Raw genomic sequence first — 25,926 nt, 5'->3', positions numbered from 1 at the left:
GGTATGAGCGGTTACAGGTGTAGTTAGCTTCACCTGCGCTCTCCCTGCAGCAACAAGTCAAAGTGAGCAACACGCATGCATGACACAAACCCATTACCCCCCAGTCACTGCTTCACAGTTCACAGAAACTACAACAGCGGTGGGGACGTAAAGATAATATTTGCTGAAAGTTTGCATCTTTTAGCCTAAATTATATATTTGTTTTTTTCCCTGCAGTGTCACTTTAATCAATATTTGTACCTCATCGCTGATATTTGCCAGAATCTCTTTCAAAACTCACTGTACGGTTATTACAGTGTGTTTTCGTCTAAACAGAGGACTCAGACGAAGCTCCAGCTGGCGTTTAGAAGTTAGTATTTTCTGTTCTGTGTTTTATTACCCGCATCATTGCATAACGGTCTACTTTTAGGGTCCCCGCTTACTCTTTTCTTTTCTTTTTTTTTAACCTTAGATAATCCAGGCTCGACTCGTGATTGGCTGTCCGCCGCTGCGATGGACACATGTACTGGCCGATCGTTGCTCTTTCTGTCGATTGCTGGAGGAATGCGCACCGCTGATTGGCCGCACGGCAGCTGTGGGGGCGGGCTTCGTTAAATAACTTGCGTGGAGTTCATAGAGTGTGACCTGAGAAAGTTTTGACACTCGCACCGCTGTACGGGGGGTGTCAGGCCCGTCACTCGGCCACCTGGATCTTATTCCGTCTGCTCATTTTATTTTTACACTACGTCTTTTGAGCTGCTGACCTGCTCTGACCCAACTTTTGACCTAATTGCAGTTAAAAGGGGGAAAAAAACATGTCTGCAGAGATTCCGGAGATTTTCAGGGCTCTTCTTGAGCATCCATTTACTCTCCCGAACTTTGAGGATAATGGTAAGTGGCTGTCAAGTCAGACAGTGAAGTGTGTTTTGCTGGGCTTTTCACACCAGTTGCATGCAGGCCGTGACTTGAGACTTCGTTTTCGCGCAAAGCTGATCACCGTCCTTGCGCCGTTTCTGAACTGTCTGCAAACAACTGCATGCTTGTTGCGTAATCCCTGTCAGCTGAGCTGGACGGGGACTGGTGCCAGTGGCTGGACCGCAGGGTTCGGCTCCCTGGCTTTAGTTAGAAGCCAGTGGTTGCCAGAATATAATCAATTTCCCTCAGGAGCAGTGCAGACACAGTCTTCAGTAGCAGTGTTTAATGTGTTCAGCACTTTGCCAGCAACTTCTTAAAGAAAAAAAAAGACCTTTAATGGTCACGGGGTCTGGAAAGACAACACAGTGGAGCAGTGAAATGCTTTTGATGTATTGCTATCCGACTTTTTGGCCATCATCATATTGTAAAACGGCCTGTTTAAAGTGTTGTCTTTCTGGAAATGAACTTACATGTGACACACATTGTGAATGCATGTTTGTCTGCTGTAGCTGAGTGAGATGAACAGTGACTGTCTCTGCCTGTGTGACTGTTCATTCCATGTTTTTAACACCCCAAACTCAGCTCAGTATTGTATAAAAGTTGCGATAAATGTCACCCCACATGCACCATGAGAGTGGTTTTCCTGCATAGTGGTAAATCCAGCATTTGCTCCCCAGCAGGGTCTCTATAATGTTGCACCAGGTGTCCCTCAGCACCAGCTGGATCCTAGCAGCTTCACCAGAAGGACCTGTGTGTTTGGTGACGGCTGAAACACACCAGTGTGTTTTTTCCTAAACAAATCCCTTCGCTGATGTGTTGATCAGATCAGGAGAACAAAGCACCCTCTGTGGGCAAGCAAACACATTATGGTCCTATTATTGTCCTTCTGTTTGATGTTAGTCCTGAGTGAATGCTTTTGGTCAAATCTAAGTGGCGGTGAAGGCAGTTGTGAGCTGATATAACCCCAAGCCTGCTTGGATCTGCGTTTGTCACCTGCTTTCATCTGTCAGGGTTGAGTGGATGTGCATGTGTGAAGGGGTCCTTAGGTTCCCAATTAAATCACTAGATGGCTCTGTTTGCCTTCTGTGGATCATGTTCGGATGAATCCGATTAGAGTTAAATAATATCATTACATTGAGAGGTGTACTGTTGCTGCTGGCCCCATTTAACACGATTTCACAATCACTTCTGAGTCTATTGTGTGTTTTGTTATAGGAGCCCCACAAAACATCCCACTAATGTAAAATTAATTACATGTCAATCATAATTTCTTCTCTCTTCCATATTAGAATAGAATAATGAGGGGCTTTGGCAGTTATGGATTTCTGGTGCAGTAGTTTGGTTGCAGAATATTTCACCTCTGCAGAAATGTATTGGAGGTATTTTATTTAAAGGTTTTTAAAGCTGTCCGAAGATGTTCACACTATCTTTAGTAGTTTGGCAGGAGTGTGTGAGATGAAGTCATGGGGGTTAGTGTCTTCTCTCAGATTAGATTTTTGACTGAATTGATCCTTTATTCCAGTTATTAAAGAATGACATCGTGCAGTCTGTTGGCCATGATCATCAGCTATAGGGCGCGCAGAGACGGTGTACTAGCAGATTTCATAATCCTCTGCGTGTTTGTTTGTGCACTGCAGGGCCCTCAAAGTGCTCTTGCTAAGAATGTACTATGTAGGCTTTAAAGTGGTGGCTTCTTTATTTTTAGATTGTGTTGTTAACAGTTGTGCCTGTGGGACAGTACCTGACATTTGCACTGCGAGTCACGTCTTTGTGTACGTTCTCACATGGGGCACGCTATCTGCTCTGAATTTAGGTTGTTTTCACCGTGTGTGATAGTGAGCAATGACTTGTCTGAGCCACACTACACAGAATCCACAAAAGTTTAAAAAGAACAAGGCTAAATACGCTGCAAACAGTTTGCACATTTCTGAATTTGCATGTACCGTAAGAACGTGTGGCTCTGGTTAAGATGGCATGTCAGCGAAATCCATTTTGTCCCAAACTGCGCAGTCATGCTGACGACATAGCCTGTTTTCAGAGAAATCCACTTCACCTTTTATTGACTTTGACAAACAGGGAAATGGCTTCGTGGACAGATTAGATTTGGGACCATGGATTCAAGTGAGCCATGATAGCCTGTGTCTGCTGCCGTGTCCGGCCATGTCTGCACCTGTTAGCTAAGGTGTTTATGTGAAATAGCACGTTTCTGTCTCAACACTCACACACGTGATGTCAAGGTGAATAGTGCCTTCAAACTGTGAATAAGGTGATCTTGTTTTGTGATGTAGACTGTAGCATAGAATTGTGTAGAGGTATGCATAACACACATTTAAGAGTTTGTTGTTCATACTTTGTATGTACTTTATTGTACATACTGTACATTGTGGTTTACGGTCCTTGTCATTTAGTCTTCCAAAATAACAGGTACTTTAATGGCAGGTTCTACAAGTCATAAAAAGGGTATTTTGAAGGTGATGTTCACTGGCTTGTTTGCGCTCACGGTAGCAGCTGACCTTGAAGGTTTCGTCTCGTTTCTGAAGGTTTCTGTGTGACAAATACAAGTAACATGGGAGGAAGACACTCCCACCACCATCAGCACCGCTGTCTAACCCTGGGTTGGACGGTGTACACCAAGGTGTGCAGGCATGCCTTTTGCAATTCGTCACACCGATGTTGGTCTACAAACCGACGGACTAACCCGTTTAGAGACACAGTTAAACACTTTGGAGAGAATATTGGGTGATATGTTGGATGCAGCCTCTATTTCTATTAATCTGTCAAAGAGAACAGGATGTACTTGCATTAGAAACATGTTTTGTTGATGATCAAGAGCACATGCATCATTTTGTTTTCCATAGTAAATGAAATTTAGTTATTTATGAGTGGGATTTACCTTGTATGTCATGTGTGTGGGGATACATACTAACACAAAGTTGCACAAAATTGCACCTTTCCTCTTTTACTGCTCCATAATAAACAGAACGAGCAGCTTTCTAATGGCTGAATGTGAGCTGTGGGGTCAACTTTGAATTGGGACTCCGGTGTTAAACACGGATCTTTGCCCTTGGGGTGCCTGCAGAGCTGCAGCAATGCACCCATGACTGCTGTAACTTAAAACCTATAGGTGCGTCTTCAGTGTGTGCAGTTTCTGCATGTGAGCACACTAAGCCGCCGCCGCTTCATTGGTCGGAGCCTGTAGATATGTAAGGCTGGCTGCTGCACATGTTTCTGCACGTGAGCGGAGCCATGTAGAGGAAGCAGCATTACTGCGTTGACCATATGTGTATACATATTGGGTATTGTTTTGCTAGGAGATGAATAGTGAATGAAGTTGCAAGCTTTAAAAAAGCAGAAACTGGTGTTTATGTGACGGCACGGCATTAACTGACGCAGCTAATCACACTTTGCTGAAAGTTGCAAATTCTTTCTATCGGCCGTGGTCCGTGCGTACAAAACGAAACGTCATTTAAAGTCTGAAGAAGGAAACAAACTTTTATGAACGACGCCGATCACTGCAGAAACAAATTCGATCGACGTCAGACAGGCAACGTTTTTTGCTCACAGCACGTTTTTCAGTTAATGTATATAGTGGAACATATGTAACTCGGTCAACCAATGACAGCTCAGCTACTTGCGACGTGACAACAGTTATTGGCCTCTCACTAGAATTCCCGCCCCTGTTGGACGATAATTGAATATTTATATATATGGGGCACGGTCGGCCAATCAAAACAAGGCTGGGTGGGTATTTTTGAAGAGGAGGTGTGGTTTCTTTTTAACTCAAAACCTATCGACTATTTAGTTTTTCGAGGAAGTGGGTCACCGAAACGTATTCATTGGGATGTGTTGACGGTCGTTCACACCTCAGCGTGCTTTTTAAGGGTTTAAAAACATAAGAGATAACCGGGACGACGTTGAAACCGGGACAGCTAACGTCGAGCATACAGGACAACCGCGGAGCCTGTTACTGTGTCAGTTACTGCCAGCTACGTGGATCACAGTAACAACAAGGGGGGAAAATGTCGGGAGAGCCAATTATCATCACACTGGAAACGGCCACCGGGGCCCATAGTTCATTCCCGGTGGTTTTGAAGAAAATAATGGAAATGCCTCCGCCGAATATACTGGACGGCGACGAGGGTAAGTGCAGCAAATTGACCGGAGAGGAGGAGGCAGCGGACGATTTAGGTTAAAAACGAGCTCAGCCGAAAAAAAGCCGAAAACACGTGAAAGCAGTGAAGTCGACAGGGATATCCCCTCGATGTTTGCTGTTTTAACATGTGTGCAATCATTCAAACTTGTGTACACATAATGTAGGCCACAGCCTGTGACCCGCCGAATGACGAACGAGGCTTTTTAAAGCACCGAAACACCAAGAAGCAGCTGTGTTGACAGTGGTTCACCGTGTCGAAGCGTTTGACCAAAAAAATAAAAATAAAAAAAAATGGCGACACCTGCAGGCAAACTCTTGTGGGATTCCGTTTGCATATAAAAATTACGCCTGAGACCACGATGAAATAGTTTAACCGTTTTCATAATTTTTAATCATGTTCGGTAGAACTTAAACTAAACCTTTAAACTGAGTCTTCGGCTCTAATTTTAAAATACTGAGTGATGGGTGGATAGCCGGTCGGTAGCTGCTTCACCGAAACCCACCACAGTATCCAGACTTTTCTAAACACGCCCCTCATTCAAATGCAGTTATGTTGACAGAAAGTTCCCCTTTTCCAGTCGCAATGAGTTACTGTTTCATTGACACAAATAAGAAAGCTTTAAATACACGTCGGAAAGTGCCACATGTCAGAGTTTGCGCTAAGAAGGCCCGTTGCAAATGTTCGCTAGCTAACGTTTACAATGTGGCCGAGCTGTTTTCTATGTGTAATGTTTTTGCTGTGACTTAGCTTCATTCATAACTTGTGCTCACTGCTGTTCAGAACGGGCTTCAGTGTGGTTGGAAAACCTGCATGGAGAGCCATTCTTACTACAAAATATTCGCTACATGTCATGTATATATTGGTTTTATTAAGGCTCAACTGAACATTGTATTAGTATGTGGTGGACCTCTCTATAAAGGCCCGATCAAAAGTCTTCTAAGCTTGCAATAAGATATAAAAATATGACCTTCAGTGTGAACAGCAGTGTCACAAGTCCAGACATACTGATGACTGATGATCTGTAAAATTGATGTGTTCTGCAGCAGTTTACGGTTGAGGACTGCTTTTGTCACCTGTAGCAGTTATAGATATTTAAAACGGGTCCTTTTCATGTTAAGGTTTGGTGCCTGAGGGACATTTCAGGATGAAGTGTCTTTGGAGACGAAAAACAAAAAATGTCCCACCCCTTCAAGCAGAGTAAACTGTCAGTTGAGCTTCACTTGAGCAGTTTTCTGGTTGACCTTCATGAGATTAGACACAAACGCCCTTCTGATTATGGGTCATGATGAATGCATGCACCCATTTCTGTGAAAACTGTCCCTCTTAATCTTAATATGTATCTTTCTTGTATTTCAGAAACCAATAAAGAAAAGCTGTGTCTGGGAGATGACGTCGACTTGGGTGGAGGAGGTGGTGATATGGGTCCTTCAGCTGCCCTGACCCCCGCTATCTGGGAGAAAACCATTCCCTATGATGGTGAAAACTTCCACCTGGAGTACATGGATCTTGAGGAGTTCCTCATGGAGAATGGCATTCCCACCTTGCCTGATGAGGACCCCCTAAAGGGCAGTCCAGAAAGAAGTGCAGTGAAGACAGAGAAACCAAAGGGAGCACAGATAAAGGCTACCAAGTCACTGAGCCTGTCCAAAGAAGGCCTGCTGCCCATTCAGGAACTGGACAAGTGTGAGGAGGAAGTTGTGATATCATCTGACATCATCTGTGATGTTACTACAGGTGAGTAGAGGTCGGAGGATCACGGACTAGAGCGCTGCAGGGTTTCACTAAACTCTTGCTATGTGTATTTTACAAGGCAAAAAACCAGGTGTTGAATCCGAGTGGTTTAGAAGGGGGTCTGGAGTTAAAGACACGACAATTGACTGTCACACAGACCCACATTTAGAAACAAATGGGTCTAACCAGAAGATTAATGTGTGCTAGCATCAGTGAGCGGGACCTCCAGCACTCCTCAGTCCAATATAAAAGCTTTTAGCCTGGTTGTTGTTCATACTTACACATGGTCTACCTCAAAAATCTTTGCATCTGTTTTTCATATTTCAATTATGTCTATTTATTTGCCTCTGTCACAGATGTCAGACAAACCTGATATGCTGTGACACTGGCGTGATCTCAGAATGTCAGTCTGTCCTGAAACAAGCAATGGGTGGTAATGGTTGATGGGCTGACAGAAATAGATGCTGCTGCTCCTGCACAGCAAAGATAGCACAGTTAACTACAGGATTATCAGCAGCCAGTTTGTGTTTACTTGTTAAAACGCATCCACCCACCCAGCAAAGGGTTCAAGAAAAGCAATACAAGATGTAGCTTTGTCTCAGCAAATTCCATAAAAAATTTTTATGAGGATTTTAAAAATTTTGTGTTAAGATGGAAAGAAACCAAATATGACAGTATTTTAAAAATCCATCTTTCATGGTGCTCACTGTATCGCTGACCTCCAGTTCTCGTGTTCCTCTTCGGTCTGTTCAGAGGTGACCACAGAAAAGGACAGAGTGACGCCCGAGCCCGTCAGCCCTGATGAGATCGAGGTTGAGATCAACTACGAGCCAGATCCCACTGACCTGGTCCTGTCCAGTGTGCCTGGAGGCGAGCTGTTTGACCCCCGCAAACACAAGTTCTCTGAGGATGAGCTCAAGCCACAACCTATGATCAAAAAGGCCAAGAAGGTGTTCGTGCCTGATGAGCAGAAGGTACGCTTGGGGGTGGGGGGTTTAACTGAGTGTGTTCATTGTTTATTTTCTGGAAAACACCCCAATAGACAGGCAAATATAACCCCTCAAGCAGAGCTTTAATATTTAGAGTCCTAAGTTTTTATAACATAGATAGATATATAGATAGACTATGATGTAAGAAATATGCTCAGACTTATAATAGGAATCGTTAACAAACATCGAAGCATGTGACAAAATCTTTTTTGATATCTTTATAAAATAATGTTTACTTACAGAAATGGAATGCAAATATTTAATTGGCTTGTCATTTCATCAGCCAGGTTCCTAGTGCACAACTGATGTAAGAACAGTTGAGAACTGCATTTGCTTTTCAGGGTAGGAATGAGGTCATGCCACAGTGTGGAGACTCACAGTGACTCAGCAGTCTTCTCATTTTCAAATGGATGTTTTCCTTCCTCTCCAGGCTGCCTGACAGCACAGGTTTTGTTTTACATGCACAAAGGAGCCTGGCTGTTAGCCATATTTTGTGCATATCCGTTTTCAGATTTGAGCTAATGGGGTGATAATAAGATGAATAAGCCTGCTCAACAGGTTGTCTGAGTAGCCAAGCTCAGACTGTCGTAGGGTCTGGTGTTCTGTTTCGTGACTCAGTCCAACCCTGCTGTCGCTTGTCTCCCCTCCACCTCCTCAGGATGACAAGTACTGGCAGAGAAGGAAGAAGAACAACATGGCTGCCAAACGCTCACGCGACGCCCGCAGGTTAAAGGAGAACCAGATCACCGTGCGAGCGGCCTTCCTGGAGCGCGAGAACGCAGCGCTGCGGACAGAGGTCGCAGAGCTGCGGAAGGAGTGCGGCCGCTTCAAGAACGTCGTGGGCCGCTACGAAGACAAATTTGGACAGCTGTAAGGGATAACGAAACTAAACGGACATCCATATAGCAGACAGCACAGTATCAGTCACTTTGTTTTCACACGTCAGGTTAGAGATGCAAGTTTGGCCGACAGATACCAAATCCACTGCACCGCCGACAAGACTGTTGTGTTAGTTGGAGTTAGCCACAGACGAGGAAGGAGAGGAGAGACTAACACAACCACACAGGTTAAATCTGAGTTTGCACTTCATCTGAAAAAATAATAGACCTCCTGATCAGAGCTGGGCTAGATACCCCCTGGGTAGAAATTAACGTGTCACATCAGTCTCATATGAGTGGCTAAAATGTGGACGCATCGCCTGCTATGGCATGTAGGTGACATTAACTGCAGTTTTATGGACAGATGTGCAGATAATTATTACAGCGACACAACTAAACCTTTATATTGAATATTCTACTTCAACAATATGAGTAGTTTTTAATTCAGCTTCTTGAGTGGAGTATTCTACGTCAGAGCCCATCTCCAACCATGTGACCTTGTGAAAAGTGTTCCAGATGTTTAATGTTGCCCTCTCTCCCTCCTCCATCCTTGTTCTCTTCTCTTTCAAGTGAGGCGCCAGAAGACCAATAGACAACACTTGATTTATTCATTTATTTTTCTAATGAATAAATAAATCAAACCAGTGGCGATGGTATGTGAAAATGCTAGAATCGATCAGATGAAGAAGAGGAGGAGAGCGTGTGTGGGGGTGGGAGTGATGTTGCCATGGAGACGAAATGGCATTTTTTTTTTTTTTTTTTTTTTAACCATCCATGTGAATGAGACGAGCGTGAGAGGACATTCAAGTGCTTCTTCAGTGCACCTCTTCGATGAAGTGTGTGTCTATCATGTTTTGTATGCCTTTAGCCGAATGAGATCACTCATGATGTTTATTTTGGACAAACCATGGGTTTTAGTTTCAGTTTTTCAAATGATGTAGGTGGTACAGCAACAGTTAAGACCAGACTGACCGCGATTGTTATAGTGTTGTAGAAATAAACTGATCTCCAGGTTGCTTTCAGTTCTTTCCACATTTTATTGAATTAGGAAACCCACTCGTTCCTTTTTGTTTTCAAACTTATATTATTACGTGGCAGATTGTGTGAAGAGCTGGGCTTTTCTTTGCCCACTAAAACTTTTAACTGTGACATTTCCAATAACCTAAGCTTCTTCAGGGGATTGCAGTGTCGTGGCAAAAAAAAAGTGCAGCCATGTTCACTTCTCTTCATGTACGATTAGTTACGACCAGCAGCACAGAGCTGTGTGCAAACGCTCTGCTCTCAGTGTATGTCTCACTGTCCCTCGTGCTGTTTCTGATGCCCGCTTTGCCCTGGACAGGTGGTCCATGTTGACTCATCCATCAGTAACGCTTCAGAAGTGTTGTGTGTAGAATCCACTGATGCATGTACTGTAAATTGGTGTAGCCTAAAATCAGTGCAAGTCAAGTTTTTGAACTACTGTTAAGTATGGGATAAATATCAAGCATTGTGATTGTAAATTTCCCAAGTTCAAGAGCTAACTGTGTCCCCCTGGTGATCTGACATTTGCCTCCATAATGACCATCTTAAATGTCTGAAAATCCGGCAGGCAGGACTTGAGCTTGCTCCTCATTAAAGGCAGTTGGAAATGAAATGTTGGACTGGTTAAGCCTAAAATCTCCCCTGCAGTGCCACCATCAGCTGTGAGACCAATATGAAGCCCGTCTGCTGATTACAAGCTCATACTTGTCATTAGTCACAATATATTGCTTGAAATGAACAGACACAAAACTAGGTGTTCAAAAACTTAAACTTGTAACTTAAGCATACGTGCTTTTAGATAGTATCAGCTGTCAGCTTTTTAGGATGTGCTGATATCACCCAACTTATTCATTTGTTCATTCAACTGGTTTTTAAAGTAATTTTTTGACAAACCAGGAAGCCTCAGTAGGTGCAGACTGTATCAGGGGGTCTCTTTCATCAACAAGGAACCCCCAGAACTCTTAAAGCCATTTCAATGCAGTGCGCGGTGTGCCAGTTTACAAAGGGGGGGGGGGGTTGACTTCACAAATTAAAGTTGGAACTTAAACCCAGGATTATTTTACTGTCCACTTCTGACAAAGAGGGGAAACTGCTATTTTGTTCTTTTGCTGCTGTGCTTCCATCCATAGACATCGTGACTTTTTACCAAAATGTTACGGTGTTTTTTCTTTTTTTTTTATGTGTCCATATGTAAACAATTTCACTCAAGGAAAAAATCCTCTAAATTTCAACCGATGTAGGTCCTTTTTAGATATTACACCCTGCAGTAAGCCTCCATCTGGTCTTACATTGTGCTTTTTTGTTCTCTTTCTTGTGGAGGAAAACTATAAGTCTTTTTTCTTCTTCAACTAAATGTTATTCATCCAGAATGAGTCACATCTTCATCATAAGGTCTCTGAAGTGTCATTTTTAGATTAAAATTTTACTACAATTCTAACAAGAATGATGATGAGCTTCCTGACTCGATTTTTTTTATGTTTTCTGCTGTAATTATATATAATAAAATAAAGATAGCATCAGCCTTCTATCTGCAACAGGTCAATTTGTTAACTTCGAGGGGTTGTTTTTAACCTTCCTGGTTCTGTCTTCGTATTTCTTTGTAAAGAAACGTCTTGGCATTTTGAGTGTGGCTACCTTTTGTGTCTTGTATATACAGTATGTATAAATAAAGCCTTGTTGAGAAAACTAAATCACCACCTTTGTTTTTATATTAATAAATTTAAAGCTGATGCTGATGTCCCCTTGAGCAAGGCACTTAACCCCACATATGCTCCCCGGGCGCCTGATGCGGCAGCCCACTGCTCCTGTGTGTTCACTGCATGTTGCATGTGCATGTGTGTGTTTACAGTGATGGGTGAAATGCAGAAAATAATTTCCCAGTTTGGGATCAATAAAGTGAATTAAATTGAACAGCAGCTTTTATATACACTTTTAATACAACTATAAAGCTGCATGCTGGAAGAATTTAGGGTGCATGTTAAGGTGTAATATTTATTTCTAATAATTAAAATGCTCTAATCTGGCAATGTTTAAAGTATTTTAATGATGATTTTCCATGTGCCAGTACAGAGTGTGGTTATAGGACTGTGGTGTAAGCAATATGCTCTCAGGCTTAGAATAGGGATTGTTTACGAACCTCAAAGCATGTGAAAAAATCTTGAAAATTGGATATCATAGAACAAAATAACCTGAAAGAAATGAAATTTAAGTATTGTATTGCCTTATAATTTCATCAGCCAATCTCCAAGTGCAGAGCTGATGTAAGCGCAGTAGTGAATTGCATTTGAGCTTCAGGGTAGAAATCAGGTCATGTCACAATGAAGCAGTTTTGGAGACTCACAGTGACTCAGCTGTCTAATAATCATTTTACAAAGAATTCAGTATCACAGGCCATTAAAACCTCACATAAAGTGCAAGTCAAGATTTTGAGCTACTGTTAAGTTTTAGATAGATATCAAGCAATGGGATTATAAAGATCCACAGTAAAGTCAATATAAGATGAAAACAGGTTAAAGGAAATGGGCAATAGTGGATGAAGTATTCAGATCATTTTCAATAGTGAAAGTAGCAACACCACACTGTGAAAACATTCAGTATTCAAATCCTTACTGAAGTACAGTAACAGAATGTCAGCAAATTATTAGCAAAACATGCTTGAAGTGTTAAAAGTAAAAGCACTTGCTGTGCAGTAAAACGCTCCCTGTCAGGGCTTTACTCTTATATCTGATGTCTGTAGATTAACATCGCTGCTGCATTCAGGTGTATGTTGCATTTTACTGCTGTAGATGTTCAAGCTTGAGTTTATTTTAACTACTTTACACACTGCTGGCTAGTTTAATCTACAGCAATGCATCATTTTCTATAAGATCATCCTATGTAATGTCCTGTCAAAACCACTTATCTCTAAAAAGGTCAACTTTTCATGAGCTCGAAAAAACAGCTGTTTTGTGACGATGCATTTTCCGGCTAATCTGAGAGGGGTTTTTAAGTGTTTTTTTTTTTGTTTGTTTGTTTGTTTTTTCAGTCTAAAAAGGAGGAAAATTTTCTCAACCCAAACAGGAACACTGAAAAATTATTCAAAAAAGTAAAATGCTGTTGCACCAATCAGAAGACGATACAGAATGAGTGTGAGTACCAGATCACCTTCAGTTTGTATGTAATGCATAACAGAATAGCAAGTCATTGTATATGTATTATTATTTCTACTATATTGTCTTCTGATTTGAATCAAAGTGTGAATACATTTGTGTTTCAGGATGAGCACACATAGAAAAAACAAACACTGACTTAAAACAGTTGAGCTCAAACACCAAGTCTGCTCATTCATGTCTTCTGCTCATGGAAAGGTTTTCCCCTGACACTATTTTATCATCTGTCAATGCCTCAACACCGTCTTCCCTCATTCGCTTTTATTTCATGTGGTTCTCCCTAATCTGAACACAAGTCCTATAATCGTGATCCTATGTAGAGTGGACAATCAGTAATAGTTCAGTTTGCAGTTTCAGTACCAGTGAGCTGCTGCAGCGAGCAAAAGTAAAGCAGACAGTGTGAAACATCGCCACCTAGTGGAGGAACTGTGAAGAAAGAAGCTGGACAAATTGGGACAGAAATATAAAAGAGTTTTATTGACAAGTCAAAAAACATTTGTTGAGGTTTCAAAAAAAGAAAAAAAAAAAAAAACATCTCCAAAAGCTGAAAAACAACAAGATGGACCCGACGGTAGCATCTTCACCTCTTCTTGAAGCCATACTTCTTCCTTTCATAAAACAGATCTGTTTTGGAGCTGCCCAAATTCACAATCTTAGGACAGCCATCTCGCTGCAAAGAAAACAGAGAGGAGGAAGAAGCCTGTTAATAAAATGTTGTGTTTATCTCAAAGGAGCTAGTTCCTCGTATATACACCAAAATTAAGTTTAAGTTGTTTCCTTAGGGCTCACTACATCAGACTAAGTAATGCAACACAACAAAAAGCTCCGAAATATTGCCAGGCCACAGCCTCACACAGTTTCTCTCTTGTTTAGCTGCTTCAGTCCAGATAAAACAGGGCGAAGTGTGTTTCAGGACACTCACATCTTTCTCCTGGATGGTGCACTCTTTACAGTAGTAGGCATCAGATACTCCGGGTCCGCCGCAGATGACGCAGCGCCCCTGATAGGAGCCGTAGTTGCATTCATCACAGATGCGCACCAGCGTGCATGGCCTCACATAGGAGTCACAGATGACACATTTCCCATCACCTGTGGGGAGAAAGGACAGATGAGAGGATTGAGAATGTAGTGTTCTAGGGTGGCAACTAATTGTCGATTAATCTATTCATTATTTTCTCGATTAATTGTTTGATCTATAAAATGACAAAAATGGGGAAAAACATCAATGTTTCACATTCAAGAAGTGGGAATCCAAATTTTTTACTTTTTTTTTATTTTCAAAATGTACTCAAACCGTCTAATCAATTATCAAAATAATGGCCGATTATTATTAAATGGGTGACAATTAATCAATAAATCTTTGCAGCTCTATAGTATTTAGCAGTGTAACACAGCATTCACCACTGATTAACACTGAAACAATACATCATTCAAGTCTTTCACAGCTGCAACCTGCATTAAATTGCAAACTGGAGCCATTATGTAGAGTTGGAAAGGTTCAAAAAGGAGTTTAGAGAGAAATCTTTCCTCTATCATAATGTCACATTGGAAAACATGTAGTTCTTAGGGTGTTTGTCAATGTGCAGCAGCCACATTATGCTTTTCATTACTGGTTGTATTTAGTATTTGCTTGTTAATTTAGTCACTAAAACAACAGATAAAATGATGACCGAAGCTATCCTCTACTCAGTGAGAGATGAAGTCCATAATGTACTGTGCATAGTGTGTATGTGAAACTGTGTGAGGCTGCAATTTACAGTAAAACTTTGTGTCTGTCTTTACTTGAAACATTACTACATCGATCATCAAAACTACAATCAATTCAGTCTCTGTTAAACTGTAGTGCTTCTGCAGACCTGACGTTATAGAAAAAACAAACTAAAACTTACGTCAGGAGACTTAAATAATTCATTGAAGCTTAGGGGAAAACATAGGACTCAATTTGTTATATTAATCACAGACAAAAACACTTACATTTCTCGCAAAGTCTCCCGATAGCTGAGGAATGAAAACAAAGCAGAGTCAGTCAGCTAATGTTAGCCAATTCATATGGTTTAAATTAGAGTGAAAAGCCTTTATCTTTCACATTTTACAGTAAAGTCCATTACCAAATACACTAACGCAATGTTCTGTAAATCTATAACAATAGCCATCCTAGCGACTTCGACTTGTGGACATGTCTAAGCTAACACCGTGGCTAATATAATAAAATCCATGCTGCTATCGTTAGCATGGCAACTAACGTTACCTTGAGCTTAGCAGCAATAATAACGAACCAGCTACAGCAACAATAACAATGTTAGTAAATGTGCGAAAATAAATAGCTAAACATACCGACGCCGGCTTGTTTTCTGCAAAAGATCAAATCTGGATGATGTTTAGCCATTGTCGGCTAACGTAATGTGAGCGCTGCTGGGTTGGTTCAACTTTCACCTTTGACCGGTGAACTTTGTGTGAGGATCACGTTACCGCCACCTAGCGTCTCCAAAAAGAGCGACAGAAAAAAACGATTACCAACGTATCTTACTACATTCACCTTTTTTGTATTTTTCCCAAAGTACATGCATTAAAATATTTTGATTCAAAACAGAGGCTCTGCATGGATTGTTTCTTAATAAGGTAGATCAAATAAAAAGTAGAAATAAAGTAGAAAGCCTCCTCATCCTTTCAGTTGCCTAAAAGTCAATCAAATATTAAAATATCTTGCACTGGTGCAATTTCATTTTATACTTTGTTGAATGTAGAAATGTAATAAAACTGAGACTAACACAGTTAAGACCAAATTACATTTTTAGAACAATCTTACTACATAATGCAACTACCCTGAATATTTTGTCCTTAAAGGACCTGCAAGACGGCGGCTTACAAATTCGTGACGTCACCACTGGCCGACACATCTTTGTCAGTGAACAAAATGGCAACCTACTGTCTCACTGTCGCCCGGCTCCAGGTAAGAGACGAAAATTGACTAATTTTGCCATATTTACATAGGAGTGAAGGATGTCACCTGCTATAGATCCACTGTAATCTTGACCTGACCAAATTAAAACTCTATGAGCTGCTGCTGAGGATAAATAGGCTGCGAATCAGTCACCAGCTAGCTGACCAGGTCATCGTGTCCTGACTGCACTGAACGCGTTCACCGGGCAACAGCTATTTCCACTGGCTTAGTAAAGCAAGCTAATGTCTCTGTCCACAGGAACCCATTGCCGATATCCTCGGGTCTTACATGAACACAGCTAGGTTAGTTTTAGATCTGGAGCTTGGTGACTAATAGCAAGGTTAACCACAAGGTTAGAGCACCAAGCAGGCGAGCGGCGTGTTAAAGGCAGAAAACGTGTTTAATGATAGCAAATAATACAGCAAACGCAGTTTTACCAATTTTTACTGCCCCAGGAGGAAGCAATTCATTAAGTCTGGTTTAAAATTAACAGGATCTGTGTTGTAATGTTTAACAACAGCAGTGTGCTGTTGAGATTTCTACAGTCCACATGATGACAAGTGACCTCCATGAGCCTCAACTCCTACTATCTGACCTCGAAGTGAGCCCAAACTGACGTCTGTCCGAGGTCACTTTGAGGTCTATGGCGATCTGGGTGATATAGAAGTAAAAGAGCAGCTATCCAGATCATCCTCTCCCAATGTCGACATACTAAGCAATATATGTGAAAGTAATGTTTTCTAGTTCATGACACTCGACAGCTACCTCTGGCTGACATTTTCGGCTGGCGCTGGCAGGTGTTTGTGAAGTCCTTGGAGAAACTTGAGCCAGTAAAAGCCCTGTAGAATTACTCCTATGAAAAATGGGCATCGTAGCTCATAGAAAATACCAAATTTTGCTTCACTCCAACAGAAAGTGAATATTAAATACCAATAGTTTGCTTAGCCTCAATTTGAACCATCCTGTGACTGATGTAGAAACAGCTTATTAACACTTGATTCAGCTCCTCAGTTGATTGACAGCTGTTCTTTGACAGCAAAAGTCAGCTGATTGGGGGTTGTGTGTTCAGCTGTTCACTGTCCATTCTTTCTCTGAGCAACAGTTAATCTCTACCACACTGGTCACTGAAGACCCTCAGGTGTTTCACAGCTTGTTCTCTTGTGTGTCTTCTTTAATAACTTACTTATTGGAGGTGGTTGAGCTGTTGATTTGGTCCTTGTTCTCTTTTTACCTTATGTAATGTGAACACTACACACTGTAAGTAACATCCACACACACCATTTGGTCTGAAAATGGTAAAATGTGGCTTCTCTAACCCATATGGCCATTCACAAATTGGTAGGAAATATGTCGTTGTAGGGGGCTAGAGTCACAGCTCCGCAGGCTGAGAATGTATTTGTGGTCAGCCATCATGTTCACCTGGTGTGACCTGATATCTGATGCTTGAGAGTGGACTATAAAACAGCCTTGCATTCACATGCTGGCTTCATTTTCCACATCAGTACAATTTTAGTCTCATTATTTTCTCAATCTGCTCTTTCAGCCCAAGAAGATTTTCAGAAGACAAATGTAGAAAAATCCTTTTGGCTGGGGGCTAATCAATGTAAGCTGCCTGTGTTTTTGTTGTTGTTATCTCCAGCTGGCCCTGGGCCATGGTGCACGGCGCCTGCATGTATCAGCGGCGTACAGAGCCAAGGCCAATGTGTCTATGAGCCGCTTTGAACCCACCTCCTTCATCAACTACGAGAGGCTCCAATCCAGTGTAGACATTGTGCGAAAAAGGTCAGTATTCTCCTGGTCTGCTTTACTGTGTATTTGCTCTGGCTCACATCAGTGTTTCCTCAAACACACACATATCTGTGCGAATGTTTGATCTCTCATGTTTGTTTGCCCTTTACCACAGTTTTTTTTTTGTTTGCTTTAGTTGTACCCTTTACTAACTCTAGTGCAGTTGTTAATCTTTGGAGTGTGTGTGTGTGTGTGTGTGTGTGTATGGGGCAGACATGTTTCTGTGGTGGATGGGCAGATCAAAAGCTTCTGCTTGTTCAGCCCTATAATTACCCCTGAGGTTTAGACTGGCATAAACTGCTAGTTATAAGATGACATAATGAAGAGATGAGTGGTGAAACACTGTACTGTGAGATGGGAAAAAAATACTTTTTGATTTATAAAGTAGATTTTACTTAAACCAGAAGAGGAAACCCACATTATTTACATAGGATCCAACTAAATCTTCTTGTTTCCACACTGTTGTAATCTAAAATATGTAAAAACACAACAATTGCTTACTGCAAGTTGTTTTATTTATTGTATTTTCAGCTACTTTCGTTGGTTATTTTTCTATTGTACCTGTCTCATCTTCTTGCTTGTCCCCTGCTGAAACATCCTCTCACATGGCAGCAACCTGATATGAAAAAAAGGCTCATATTTTCTGTCCAGACTCAGCCGGCCACTCACCCTGTCAGAGAAGATCGTGTACGGCCACCTCGATGACCCCCACAACCAGGAGATCGACCGTGGCCGCACTTACCTGCGGCTGCGTCCCGACCGCGTGGCCATGCAGGATGCTACGGCCCAGATGGCAATGCTCCAGTTCATCAGCAGCGGCCTGCCGAAGGTGGCTGTGCCCTCCACCATCCACTGTGATCACCTGATCGAGGCCCAGATTGGAGGAGCGAAGGATCTGGCCAGAGCAAAGGTGATTTTATTTGCTTAGGGTAATTATACTAATCTCGAAAAGTAATGTTGTAATGATTGTTGACATGTGTTGTCGTCATGGTTCCCATTATAGGAAATCAACCAAGAGGTCTACAACTTCCTGTCCAGTGCTGGAGCAAAGTATGGAGTTGGCTTCTGGAAACCAGGTTCTGGAATCATCCATCAGGTGAGTTTGGATGCAGTGCCTGGAAAATGACCGCGGCTAAAACCACTGTAATGTTAACGTTCAGATTTCTGATTCAAACAGATCATCCTGGAGAACTACGCTTACCCAGGAGTGATGCTAATTGGCACAGACTCCCACACACCAAACGGTGGTGGCCTTGGTGCCATCTGCATCGGGGTTGGAGGAGCAGATGCTGTAGATGTCATGGCTGGAATTCCCTGGGAGCTCAAGTGCCCCAAGGTTGGCTGAATACAATATTTTGTTGACTATGTCTTCTGTTTCATGTTTCCCATGTTTTCTTTCTCCAGTTACATTAGTTGTGTTTTTTTTTCTCCATCTCTGAGCTTTTATTTGCCACACTGAACTCTCCAATCTCTTCTCAAAGGTGATTGGTGTGAAGCTGACAGGCACCCTCTCAGGCTGGACGTCTCCTAAGGATGTCATCTTGAAGGTGGCCGGCATCCTGACGGTGAAGGGAGGCACCGGAGCCATTGTAGAATACCATGGACCAGGAGTCGACTCCATTTCCTGCACTGGTCAGTAAAAGAAACACTTTTTCAACCTGACCTTATTCCACTTTGGTATCTTTTTTTTTTTTTTTTTTTTAATTTTTCTTTTCAGCTGTTTGGCACATGTAATATTCATCAGTTTTGTCATGTGTCGTTTGCAGGAATGGCGACTATTTGCAACATGGGAGCAGAGATTGGAGCCACGACCTCTGTGTTCCCCTACAACCACCGCATGAGGACGTATTTAGAGAAGACTGGACGTGGACGTATGTTTAGGGCTTTGGTCTTTCATAATGTCATACAGTTTAAACATTATTATCCCTTTGCATAGTGACAGAGACAAGGGGGAAAAAAGATAAAATCCATAGACAATAAACCCTGTATGTCCATCTATTCTATGTCACCTGTCAGGGAAAGGAACAGTGCACAAAACAAATCCAGAAGAATTTAATCAAATTACAGACTTCTGCTTTAGATTTGGACACGTAAACCATTTCACCTCCTGAAAGAAGGATGCAAGTAATCAAGATTATAAGCCAAAATAGCTCTAAAGTGTCTGTAACAGCATTCTGAACTCTGTGTGTCAGTGCCAGTGTGAATTTTCATGGAAAGTTTGATGCCTTGTGAAAGCATGTCAGCACTCATCCTCTCGTTCCTTCCCAGAGATCGCTGCCCTGGCTGATGAATACTCTGACTTGTTGGTGCCAGATGAAGGCTGCGAGTACGACCAGCTCATCGAGCTCAATCTGGACGAGGTCCGTCTATTTTTAAAATCATCTTTTGGTGTGTCTGGCTTCTGTTGCATAGTTCAAAGTGGAGAGCATCAGGAAATACAAGGAGGGGGTGACATGAAACAAAGGTCTCTGGCCAGGGATCTCTTAACACTACTCTGGTGATTTATGAGGTGTGGCCCAGAGGGAGAACCTAAACTTTCACTAGGTTTTTATAGCCAATTAGAAACCAGACTATTTTATACCATCTCAACCTATTCTCTAAGTTATGTGTTGTTAGTTCCAGGTCTTGGTGGGACTCCTGAGGGTCTGTTACCAATGCTGTCCATACACATCTAAATACATATTGCACTAGGGCTGACAGACATTGCTGTGAAATCTATAGATGGGTGACAGGTTCAGAGCTGGGTTTGTTTCAGAAGACAGCAGACTTCCCTGAACTTGTGTTGTTTCTTATTCTAGCTGAAGCCCCACATCAACGGACCCTTTACCCCTGACCTGGCTCACCCAGTGTCTGATGTAGGTGCTGTTGCAGAGAAGAACGGCTGGCCGCTGGATGTTAAAGTTGGTAAGCAGTGACCAGGGATGGATGGTCTGCACAGCTTTACTCACACTTCTGTTGTTTAACTGTTCAACCTGCTGTCTGCTTTCAACGAGATCCTCTCTGAGATTTGGTCCTTTCCCCTTTAGGTCTGATCGGCAGCTGTACCAACTCCAGCTACGAGGACATGGGCCGCGCCGCCTCTGTGGCCAAGCAGGCTTTGGATAAAGGCCTGAAGTGCAAAGCTCAGTTCACAGTCACCCCAGGCTCCGAGCAGATTCGTGCCACCATCGAAAGAGATGGATATGTAAGTGTTGGTGCACAAAGAAAGCGGGGAGTTGGGCCTCCCCAATGGTTTACCTCCAGGTAATGTAACAAATTCTCAATATGTTTGTGCCTCCCTTTAGTCAAAGATCCTTGGTGATGTCGGCGGTGTGGTCCTGGCCAACGCATGTGGACCCTGCATTGGACAGTGGGACAGGTAGGTGTTTGTGCCATGACTTACAGTGTGACAGTAGTTCAATTTGACTGAAGTGTTTTTTTTTTTTTAAGTGAGTTAATATGTTGTGTATGTTTGCATTCAGGCGTGACGTGAAAAAGGGAGAGAAGAACACAATCGTCACTTCATTCAACAGAAACTTCACTGCCAGGAACGATGCTAACCCTGCTACACACGCCTTTGTTACCTCTCCTGAGGTAAACTCACTCAGCACCAAGCCGTACTAATACATGTTCAACCTCAAGCCTACGTTTTGAAGCTAAATGCCTTCCATCTCCTCTTCCTTCTCAGATTGTCACTGCCCTCGCAATCGCCGGCACACTGAACTTCAACCCAGAGACAGATTACCTCACAGCCCCCAACGGTGAGAAGTTCAAGCTGGAGCCCCCCAACGGAGATGAACTACCCGCCAAGGACTTTGACCCAGGCCAGGACACCTACCAGCACCCGCCTGCTGACGGCCAAAGCCTTAGGGTGGACGTCAGCCCTGAGAGCAACCGGCTGCAGCTGCTGGAGCCCTTTGACAGATGGAGCGGGAACGATCTGGAGGACATGAAGGTCCTCATCAAGGTCAGGCCTTTGAAACGGAACACCCCGGTCGCAGTTTGTCCAACTCGCTACAGCTGAGTTGGAGAATGGAAATGTTTTTAACTTTGCAGTTTTCTGTCTCCGCAGGTGAAGGGCAAATGCACCACAGACCACATCAGTGCTGCTGGACCTTGGTTGAAGTTCCGCGGCCACCTGGACAACATCTCCAACAACATGCTGATCGGTGCAGTCAACAGCGAGAATGATGCCATCAACAAGATCAAGAACCACCTGACAGGGGATTACGGAGGAGTCCCTGATGTGGCCCGTCACTACAAGGTGAGGATTGCAGAGGGGAAAGGTACAGGTACCAGATTATTGGGCCAAAGATGCTCTCTAGAAACACTCCACTACAAATACTAGTCAGTCCTTTAACAACAATGCTAAATGCTGTTGATTAATCAATTGATTGATCGGCACAAAGAATCTGTTTAGTAAAGAATTTGTTTTGGTTATTTTCCATCAAACTTGAGCCGTTCCCTTTTGAGGGAATGTGAGAATTTGCTTCTTTTCACTCTTTGATCATTATCATTGTAAATTGAGTATTTTTGGGTTTTGAACCAACAGTTCAACCCCCATATCAAAATAATTGTGATTGGCCAACTGTGATTGGCTGCTTGTGTTTTCTCCTGCTGTTGGAGGATGCTGATAGTGGAAACAGCATGAAACAAAGTGAAGAAAGATTCTCAATGATTGTCTCGTTTGCAGTGACACACATCAGAGCACAACCTCAGCCCACCACTCTCACAGTGAATAAATGAATGACAAAAATGTTGATTGCACAGGATCCTATTCAGTGATTAGACGAGGTCAAAATAGAAGTTACTTAGATGTAACTCCAGTTCTGTAAGTATATCTGTGGCCCACTGTCACTCAAAGTAAATTAAAGAATGTAAACAGTTACTGTGGGGTATTTAATTTAAACAATATACAGCCTGATCACATACATACTGCCGTCTGGTGTTGTCAACAGCAGGGCTCCTGTTAACCCCGTGCATCAAGTTTAAGTCCGCCTTAATGCTGTTTCCACCCTGTTGTGCATAGGCCAATGGTGTGTCCTGGGTGGTGGTTGGAGATGACAACTACGGTGAGGGCTCCAGCAGAGAGCATGCTGCGCTGGAGCCCAGGCATCTGGGAGGAAGAGCCATCATTGTCAAGAGCTTTGCCAGAATTCACGGTACTGCACAGTAACTGTCATAAGCTTCAGTGTGTGAAAAGAAGTCCCACAGGGGCCATTGCTGTTTTGTGTACATGTCATTTTAGTAGGATTTTCTGAATGTTCGTGTGAAATCTTTTTTTAATACCATTTATCCTCTGTTAATAAACATGTCTCCCTTCTGTCCTCAGAAACCAACCTGAAGAAGCAGGGTCTGCTGCCCCTGACCTTCAGCAACCCATCAGACTATGACAAGATCCGCCCTGATGACAAGATCTCGATCAGAGGACTCAAAACCTTCGCTCCAGGAAAGGTAAGAGGGCGTTACAGCTGAAAAGTGGCCTCTCTCCCGCGGTTACTGAAAAGCGTCTGTACTGAGAACGTCTCGTCTTCCTCTCCTTCTCCCCAGCCCCTCAGCGCCGCCGTGAAGCACAGCGACGGCAGCGAGGAGACCCTGGAACTGATCCACAGCTTCAATGAGACACAGATTGAATGGTTCAAGGCAGGCTCCGCCCTCAACAGGATGAAGGAGCTGCAGCATTGAAGAAGAGGAGTGGGGAGACAAAATGTGGAGGATCTGGATTTTCAGGGGGAAAATGGGGCGGTGAGGATTGTGGGGAAGAAGAGGGATGAATGTAGATCCTGTTAATGATTGTTCCATCATCTGCATTTGCACACAGTTTGGACTGAAGTAACTCAAAGAGTTAAATGTTGTCAGATGGCTTCAGACTAAGTGCCATGCTAATGTTGATGAAGGAACAATTGCAACTGGTCTGTGGTCAGATATCTTTAAAACCTTCATTTTTCAGTACATAGCTCTTGAAGGTACGTTACGCTGCTGTGTTTCAAAGTCAAACAGTGATAGCCAGTTACCACACAGACACACACACACACACACACACACAAACTTTTACCCACTAAGCTTTGACCCAAACAGTGACATAACTCTGCCAGCTGATGAGCTGCCGGTGTTTTTGAAGCTGTTCAAACAAGTTCAGTATAACCTGGAAACCACTTCCTGCTGGAGCTCAGCCAGCTGATCACACACACTCACCTTGTTGCTTTAGGGTTGTGTTGCACGCTGCATGGCGAGAATAATAACTATTGTCATTCACCCTGAACAGGTAAACATTGCTGTCGGTTGCATTTCTGGGTCCATTTGTTGTTTAGCACAGTTCTTGCAATGATCACACGGATCCAAAGGGAACTTGTGGCCACACCAATTCATTCATTCATTTTGTCACTCACCAGCCCTCTCGTGGCCAGGAGGAAATATTGTAGTGTCTACAAGGGAGCTCACTAATATGATCTAATGCCCACTTAGAAAGCAGCACCTAGTGGACACAGCTGTTTTCTAGGGATTGGTGAAAGGCATTCTGGGTAATCATATAAGTATGTGAGGCAGTTTGAGAGCAGGTGGTCACCAAAATACCAAATTAAGTTAGCATAGCGTAACTTGTCGGATGATTGATTACTGTATATCTAACAGAACGTTTATCGGTCAGTTTTTGTGTCCATGTCTTTTAGCAAAGTGTCTTTATCCATCACAGTACATACTGTCAGTGTTACAAAAGGCTTCAGAGAATCATTACAGACACTTCTTGATATACAGAAGGACTTATAGGCTTTAATACTGTGTAAGAATACAGTACCAAACCCTCTTCTTCCCTGACACTACCACCATCTTCAAGCTGCCCTCCTGATCAATCCTAACCTCTTTACAAGGTTAAATGCATCATATGGTTTTCCCATTGTTTATTTATTTATACTTTTTCTTGAAAAAAAGTTCAGGTCTTGTGAGTATTTTACATAAACACTTTGCTCAAAATCTGTTTTCTTCTTGAACAGGGTTAAACTCTGACTTGTGTCCTCTTCCATCCCATATTTTCAGGGCCCTTTTTGTAGGGTGACAAGTGACTTTTACCCTAACGAAACGAAATCAGATTCAACAAAAGGAAAGTAACAGCTCACTCAATTTTACAAGTAGCAATGGAGAAGAAGAAACAGAAGAATGGCCACTTGCTTTAATTGAGCAACGCTGCGACTCATAAGAAACCCAGATTACTGTGTCAGCTGGTTTTGGTCCTCTGTGCATATAATTAACTGGATTTCACGCCAAAAACCTCAACATGGGCAGTCAGATCAGAAACAAGACGGTTTTTGTCCTCATCTTTACCTTTACTGCTCCAGCCATTGCAAACAAAATGCAATTAATCACATGAAGTAAATTATACCACTCTTCCTCTAACCAGCTTTATGTAATGTGTCTGGTTCCAAGTACATTTAAGTGTTTGTGTCTTTTTTTTGCCCCCAGATTATCTTTTCTGTGTTACAGAAATGCCAATGGGTTGTAAAATAAAAATTCACAGATCTCATTTATGTTGGCTCCAGTGATGTGACTAAAATCTGTCCTAGGCTGAGTTGCTGGTATTTATAGAGATACACAGCAATATACTGATCCATCGTCTTCGTTAAAACTCAGTGTATTGTATGTATGCGATAGGCCTATGCAAGATACACGTGAACAAAGCATTAAAACTTAAATGTGGTCATAATGATCTTGTTGGTGTCATTAAGCAGGATTTTGAAAGAATAGTTACATTCAAGAATCAAGTGTGTATCAGTGCTGTAAGTGTGAATCATTGTGTGCTATGTTGAGCAGCAGGTTCTTCACAGCTCAGATTGATCTGCACGTTAGAGTTAACACGTCTGAAAAAAAGAGGAAAAGGAATAAAGAAGGTCTGGTTTGTCTCAGCAGTGGATTTAAAAGGGAGCCAATGTCGTTTAATAGCAGTTTGACTGGTCGCCTTACTGGGTTTTGAATATAGCAATCGGGCATAATGCTATACACACACAGAGTATGGCCTGTGAGTAGATGTCCGGGGCTGAATATGCAAAGATGTGCACGCGAGTGCAAATGCAACACACAAAGGCTGTAGCCTTGCCCCTGATGGAAGCTGGCACTGCTAACGCTGATCAGCTGTGGAGATGTGGGGTAAGCTGGATAGGAAAGCAGTGTAAAGATTGTTTGAGCTGCGTATCTGCCTAACCTCTGTTCAGTATCATGGCCCAAAGTGGCCATTTAAGAATACTGTCATCCCTCTAATAAGACACTTGTCTCTTTCAATTTGCAGAAAAAGAGGTCTTGGTCTGGTTTAGAGTGGTAATTCTGAAATGTCACAGAAACAAAAAGCAGCTATTAACAGCAATACAATCAATATACCATAAGCCAGAGCAATAAACAGTTTGTAGACTTTGTTTA

General features: G+C 42.5%; 3 protein-coding genes across 4 annotated transcripts; 2 read left to right on the top strand and 1 right to left on the bottom strand.

Moving 5' to 3' along the window:
• The first annotated feature begins 634 nt into the window (after nt 1-634).
• tefa (TEF transcription factor, PAR bZIP family member a) lies at nt 635-11,188 on the top strand. Of its 2 annotated transcripts, none has more exons than XM_041962998.1 (5): nt 635-870; nt 6,405-6,782; nt 7,533-7,753; nt 8,427-8,638; nt 9,217-11,188. In XM_041962998.1, exons 1-5 carry the CDS (start codon nt 795-797, stop codon nt 9,236-9,238), a joined length of 909 nt encoding a protein of 302 aa, XP_041818932.1. In that variant the 5' UTR covers nt 635-794; the 3' UTR covers nt 9,239-11,188. The 2 variants fall into 2 exon arrangements, with proteins under 2 accessions (XP_041818932.1, XP_041818931.1); XM_041962997.1 differs by lacking the exon at nt 635-870 and adding an exon at nt 4,698-5,034.
• Nucleotides 11,189-13,306: 2,118 nt separating this feature from the next.
• On the bottom strand, nt 13,307-15,257 carry phf5a (PHD finger protein 5A). Its single transcript, XM_041963132.1, has 4 exons — nt 15,150-15,257; nt 14,790-14,813; nt 13,738-13,904; nt 13,307-13,485 (listed from the first exon to the last, which is right to left on the bottom strand). The coding sequence occupies exons 1-4, from the start codon at nt 15,199-15,201 to the stop codon at nt 13,396-13,398; spliced, it is 333 nt and encodes a 110-aa protein (XP_041819066.1). The 5' UTR covers nt 15,202-15,257; the 3' UTR covers nt 13,307-13,395.
• Nucleotides 15,258-15,714: 457 nt separating this feature from the next.
• Nucleotides 15,715-25,222, top strand: aco2 (aconitase 2, mitochondrial). Its single transcript, XM_041962379.1, has 17 exons — nt 15,715-15,765; nt 17,396-17,538; nt 18,196-18,454; nt 18,548-18,640; nt 18,722-18,880; nt 19,026-19,176; nt 19,311-19,415; nt 19,813-19,904; nt 20,343-20,448; nt 20,571-20,728; nt 20,829-20,902; nt 21,006-21,117; nt 21,212-21,490; nt 21,596-21,787; nt 22,553-22,685; nt 22,856-22,977; nt 23,074-25,222. Exons 1-17 carry the CDS (start codon nt 15,730-15,732, stop codon nt 23,206-23,208), a joined length of 2,349 nt encoding a protein of 782 aa, XP_041818313.1. The 5' UTR covers nt 15,715-15,729; the 3' UTR covers nt 23,209-25,222.
• The last annotated feature ends 704 nt before the right edge of the window (nt 25,223-25,926 follow it).

The sequence above is a fragment of the Chelmon rostratus genome, chromosome 21 (genome assembly GCF_017976325.1).
Source record: "Chelmon rostratus isolate fCheRos1 chromosome 21, fCheRos1.pri, whole genome shotgun sequence".
NCBI lineage: Eukaryota > Metazoa > Chordata > Actinopteri > Chaetodontiformes > Chaetodontidae > Chelmon > Chelmon rostratus.
Note: the sequence above shows the minus strand (reverse complement) of the source record. Positions and strands in the feature narration are given on the sequence as shown.

Excerpts from the sequence above, each read along its gene's own strand:
- tefa (XM_041962997.1), top strand. The coding sequence starts at position 4,914 with ATGTCGGGAGAGCCAATTATCATCACACTGGAAACGGCCACCGGGGCC. Across the intron at positions 5,035-6,404 it reads TATACTGGACGGCGACGAGG|AAACCAATAAAGAAAAGCTG; the intron begins GTAAGTGCAGCA and ends CTTGTATTTCAG. Across the intron at positions 7,754-8,426 it reads TCGTGCCTGATGAGCAGAAG|GATGACAAGTACTGGCAGAG; the intron begins GTACGCTTGGGG and ends CCACCTCCTCAG.
- phf5a (XM_041963132.1), bottom strand. The coding sequence starts at position 15,201 with ATGGCTAAACATCATCCAGATTTGATCTTTTGCAGAAAACAAGCCGGC. Across the intron at positions 14,814-15,149 it reads CAGAAAACAAGCCGGCGTCG|CTATCGGGAGACTTTGCGAG; the intron begins GTATGTTTAGCT and ends TTCATTCCTCAG. Across the intron at positions 13,486-13,737 it reads GCACCATCCAGGAGAAAGAT|CGAGATGGCTGTCCTAAGAT; the intron begins GTGAGTGTCCTG and ends TTTTCTTTGCAG.
- aco2 (XM_041962379.1), top strand. The coding sequence starts at position 15,730 with ATGGCAACCTACTGTCTCACTGTCGCCCGGCTCCAG. Across the intron at positions 15,766-17,395 it reads TCACTGTCGCCCGGCTCCAG|CTGGCCCTGGGCCATGGTGC; the intron begins GTAAGAGACGAA and ends TGTTATCTCCAG. Across the intron at positions 18,881-19,025 it reads GGGAGCTCAAGTGCCCCAAG|GTGATTGGTGTGAAGCTGAC; the intron begins GTTGGCTGAATA and ends CTCTTCTCAAAG.